The following is a 4,458-nucleotide window of genomic DNA, read 5'->3' as shown; positions in this document are numbered from 1 at the left end:
AGAGTATATGAACCACATGACCAACGATTCTCTGTAGTGTGGCTACACCCTTTAATGCCAGGCATAGGGGAGCTGGAAAAAGCATCTTCCCCAAGCTGTATCATTTAGTGAGGGGATCCTTTACTCTACATTAAAGTGGTAATTTTAAAATCATACATTTTATTTGGATTCTGTCTCAGTTGAAGTGTACCTACAATAAAAATTATAGGCTTCTCTATTCTATGTGGGTAGGAAGACTTGCAAAACCAGCCTGGGATCAAGAACATATGCCCCCACTAACAGCCTGGGGCACATAAAACAGTAACTGTGTTCACTAGAAACCAAATATGGTAAGGAAACTTATCTATGCAGTGTTACCAGGGGCATTAATCTCAAAGCATATCCAAGTATATTTGGAACCCCCAGTCCCCTTTGGCTACCACAGTAACTTTTCAGATTCCTTAGCACAAATGTTATCATGGACAGTTCCTCTAAAATGTTACAAGTAATTACCACAGTAAGTGAACCCGTTTCATCATGCTTTATTGGGGACAACCTCAGGGATTTTTCATGACATGTTTTACCCCCATCATAAGTGGGACATCTACAAGAGCAGAGGACAGAAATTTGACCAATTCTAACGATGCAATTTTTTGAGGGGCACATTTGTCATGAAATTTGTCAATTAGCCACATCCTTCAGTTCAAGTGAACATATGGTTTGGCAACTGACAAGTTATAATTGATTAATTTTGTTGTGTGTAAATCTAGTAATTTAAATCAAGTGAATTATGCCAGCAGCAGTGCCCATTTTATTCCATAACACCATTGGATGCAGAGCATTGTGCCCTCACAATCAACCACCACAAGTCAGTTCTGTCAAATGGTTTATTTTACAACTCTTACACTTCCTAGATGGAATCAGGAAGTCTCATGCACAGTTTAATCTTCCTCCTCATCATCTCCACCTCCAGCACCACCTTGTCCCTTCTTGGCATTCTTTCTCTTGACACGACCGGGACGTCCACCTCCGTATGGTGAGCGCAGGGAGAAATCAATGTGCTTTTGGGAATCCAAACGCACAATGAAAGATGGGATGTTTACCACTTGCTTGCGGACGCTGTAGAGGAAAACAAGTTACTTCACCAGATTGTGTCTTGCCATGTTAGCAGTCTAACCCCTCATTTGCTGTGCAGCTATTGGGCCAGTGCATGCAACTCCAACACATGGCAGCAATAAGCAGCCAGGACAATCAGAAACTTCAAGTCACCATGTACATGGAGCCTGCAATTTAGGCCGCAAATTGTCTGCCTAACAGATCTAATATAGTATAAAGGAAACCTACCATGAGGAATCTACCATCAGAAGTAGACCTGTTTATAGATAGCCTCTACACAAATCTGTAATTGTGCAACCTAATCCAACTTTAAAACACTTTAGCAATCTGGAAATTAACTGCAGAGGCTACTAGGGCATGCTACAAGCCTGGCATTGGGAGCTAATGCTAGTTCATGCCACAGTAGCCCCCAGTTAATTTACATATTGCTCAAGTTTTTAAAAATGGTTGAGTTGAGTTCCAGGATTATTAAATTACAGATTAGGGCAGAGGCAGGAGGAAACTACAATCTGATCTACTTCTGATCGTAGATTCCTCATGGTAGGTTTCCTTTAAAGGAAACCTACCACTTCTGAAGGTAGGTATGAGATGTAAACACCGGGCACCAGCTCAGGGTGAGCTGGTGCTTACCTTAGCTAGTGTTTTAAACCGCTATATCGCGGTTTAAACACATTTTGATTTACAGCCCCGAGGTAGCCTCGGGGCTGTAAATCAAAATGTGTTTAAACCGCAATATAGCGGTTTAAAACACTAGCTAAGGTAAGCTCCGGCACCAGTTCACCCTGAGCTGGTGCCCGGTGTTTACATCTCATACCTACCTTCAGAAGTGGTAGGTTTCCTTTAAGCATTGTATTGGTGCAAGCTTAGGCAGAAAATGTGATGTGAATGACCCTTTTACTAATTTCCATAAATAATTATGTTTAAATGTCTGGATCATTTGCATTGATGCGTGTACACAGCTTACTTGAATTTTGGACTAAAATGTATTTTTATAACATGGGATGGTGTCCATACCACTTGGACCACACTTAGAATTACCTGTAATCTAAGGAATTAAAGATGCCAGTATACACAGGGCAAACAGGTCAGAGACCCTTCACAAGGTGTATGGCCAGAGCCAAAGTGACCTTGCTGAAATCACTACTTCATGCCCTGAGTGTAGGTACCAGTTGGACTCCAGTGCTAACAGATAAGGTGTATGGCCAGAGCCAAAGTGACCTTGCTGAATCAGGTCTCCAATTCAAGGACTGTTCCATGTGCTAGGCAAGACCAAAAGCATATTTCAAGTAACAATACAGCAACATGAAAGATGTACTGGCAGACAGTTCACTGCAGTCATTGCAAATTTGGGAAACATGAAACTTACATGCCCAGGAGTGAGGAAGAACAATTTTAAAGACTTGCTGTTACATGTAATTGCAGCAAAGTCACAACTGAAACTAAAGTACAAGACAAAGTAAAATCCATTATTTCTTGGCATATTAGGAAAGAGCTGCTTACCGGATGTGTCTCTGTCTGATCAACACACGGGCATGATGGATGGATTTGGCCAAACCCAATTTGAACACTTGGGTCTGAAGACGTCTTTCCAAGAAATCTTCAATTTTCAAACCCAGAATGTAATCGAGCTTCATCTTCCCTTCATCCAACACACCAATACGCACCAGACGCCTAAGCAGGGCATTACCTATAAGTACAAAGTAAAATACTTATTATCGGTCCTGGAGGAGCTATTTAGACTGCAGTCCAGTTTACTGCACTACAAAAAGTCCTGCACTGGTTGGTGCATATAAGAGTGAACCATTTGTAGGATTAGCAGGCAGCAGAACGGACAGAATATTTTCACACTTGCCTTCAAACAAACGCTTTGGATCCTTCTCATCCAGAGTCAGCAGTTCTCTGGCAGCTTTGCGGATCTTGGCGAGTGTAAATTTCACCCTCCACACCTCACGCTTGTTACGAAGACCATATTCGCCTAAAGAAAAAGTGAAGCAGATAAGCCAAAACCATCAACGCTGAAGATTAGTAGAGCAAGTGATCTGTGGCACTTACCAATGAGTTTTAACTCCTGGTCCAACCGCGACTTCTCAAATGGACGTCGCGGGGTGACGTATGTCTTACGACATACCCAGCTTCTGGCAACCGGCATTCTGGACTACTTTCCTGTTAAAGACAGAATTTTCTGGTCAGACTATTGACATCAATATGCTGGATGTATGCAGCAGTCGCAGGTTATCAACTCTAGGGTCAGGAGGATTAATGGACTTTTTTACAGCTCCAGCAAAAAGTTTACAACATTGAATAACCTCTGATTGGCAGGGCAGCCAAGCCTTAGGGTGATGGCACAGTTTTTTGCCCTTTTACGTAGTACCTAAAAAACACGTTTCTGAAAACATCCATTTTTGACAGACTTGAGCAATAATCTGAATTGAAACAGGTCAAAAACACGTGTTTTCAAAAACATGTGTTTGACGGACTGCTTAAAAACGGGCCAAAAACGCATGCCATCACCCTTACATGGGTATGTCATCTGAACATGTATAAGGCAGTTCCAAGGAATGTGAAACCCTACACTGCAAATCTAAGAGGAACTGAGGAATTTTCTGGAAGATGCTATCTTTTATATAGTAGACATTAGTAAACATGTGCAAACTCAAACAAACAATCTCTAGTGGTAATATAGGAGGTCAAATACCATGCGGGCCTCGCAGGCCAAGTTCTGAAGATAATGCAGTAGCTCTGCACTTAGGGGCCTGTTCACATGGCACAGAGGAGAGCTGTAAAGACAGCAGGCGCAGGCTCAGGAGACTGTCACATGCGCTGCTCACAGAACTAACTACAGCTCGTACTAAACCTAAGTCACCAGCCGTTACTACTGTGTCCACAGAGGCCGCCGATTCATATTGCGAACCCATTTGTAATAGGCGGAGGCCACAAAGACCACGCACATGCAGCACCACGATGGCGGCCTAGCCAGAAAAACACGCGGGAGGCGACTATACACACACAAACCCCACACTTTATAGAAGAGCCGCAATGAGACGAGCACAGCGGTCACGTATGAGCTGTGGCGACCAGCACGACACCGCTACCGCCCGCAGACGAGCCTCACTTACCGGGCCGCCGCGAGGAAAAGGAGGAGTAGCGGCGCTCCTGCCATTTATATAGGACAGCGTAAACCGCGCCCATAATGTTCGTCATCTCCCCGTGTCACATCATCTCTGGTTTGACAGTCCTGTCGCTAGGCAGAGCAATTGGCCGCCATTTTTATGGTTAGATGAGAGGCGATCGCTCGTGTGTGTGAGATGTACAAGAATGACGGATTAGATGTACAAGAATGACGGATTTACGTCCACAGCGTCG

At 43.6% G+C, this 4,458-nt stretch overlaps 1 protein-coding gene across 2 annotated transcripts; it reads right to left on the bottom strand.

Annotated features, from left to right (window-relative positions):
* Positions 1 to 852: 852 nt before the first annotated feature.
* RPS9 (ribosomal protein S9) lies at positions 853 to 3,305 on the bottom strand. Of its 2 annotated transcripts, XR_011856506.1 has the most exons (5): positions 3,148 to 3,305; positions 2,948 to 3,070; positions 2,596 to 2,782; positions 2,134 to 2,354; positions 964 to 1,098 (listed from the first exon to the last, which is right to left on the bottom strand). XR_011856506.1 is itself a non-coding variant. In XM_072156825.1 (4 exons), exons 1-4 carry the CDS (start codon positions 3,242 to 3,244, stop codon positions 921 to 923), a joined length of 585 nt encoding a protein of 194 aa, XP_072012926.1. In that variant the 5' UTR covers positions 3,245 to 3,305; the 3' UTR covers positions 853 to 920. The 2 variants fall into 2 exon arrangements, 1 of the variants encoding a protein (XP_072012926.1); XM_072156825.1 differs by lacking the exon at positions 2,134 to 2,354 and having other exon boundaries at positions 853 to 1,098.
* Positions 3,306 to 4,458: the final 1,153 nt, after the last annotated feature.

This window comes from Engystomops pustulosus, chromosome 6, assembly GCF_040894005.1.
Source record: "Engystomops pustulosus chromosome 6, aEngPut4.maternal, whole genome shotgun sequence".
NCBI classification, from domain to species: domain Eukaryota; kingdom Metazoa; phylum Chordata; class Amphibia; order Anura; family Leptodactylidae; genus Engystomops; species Engystomops pustulosus.
This window is presented reverse-complemented; position numbering and strand designations above follow the sequence as displayed.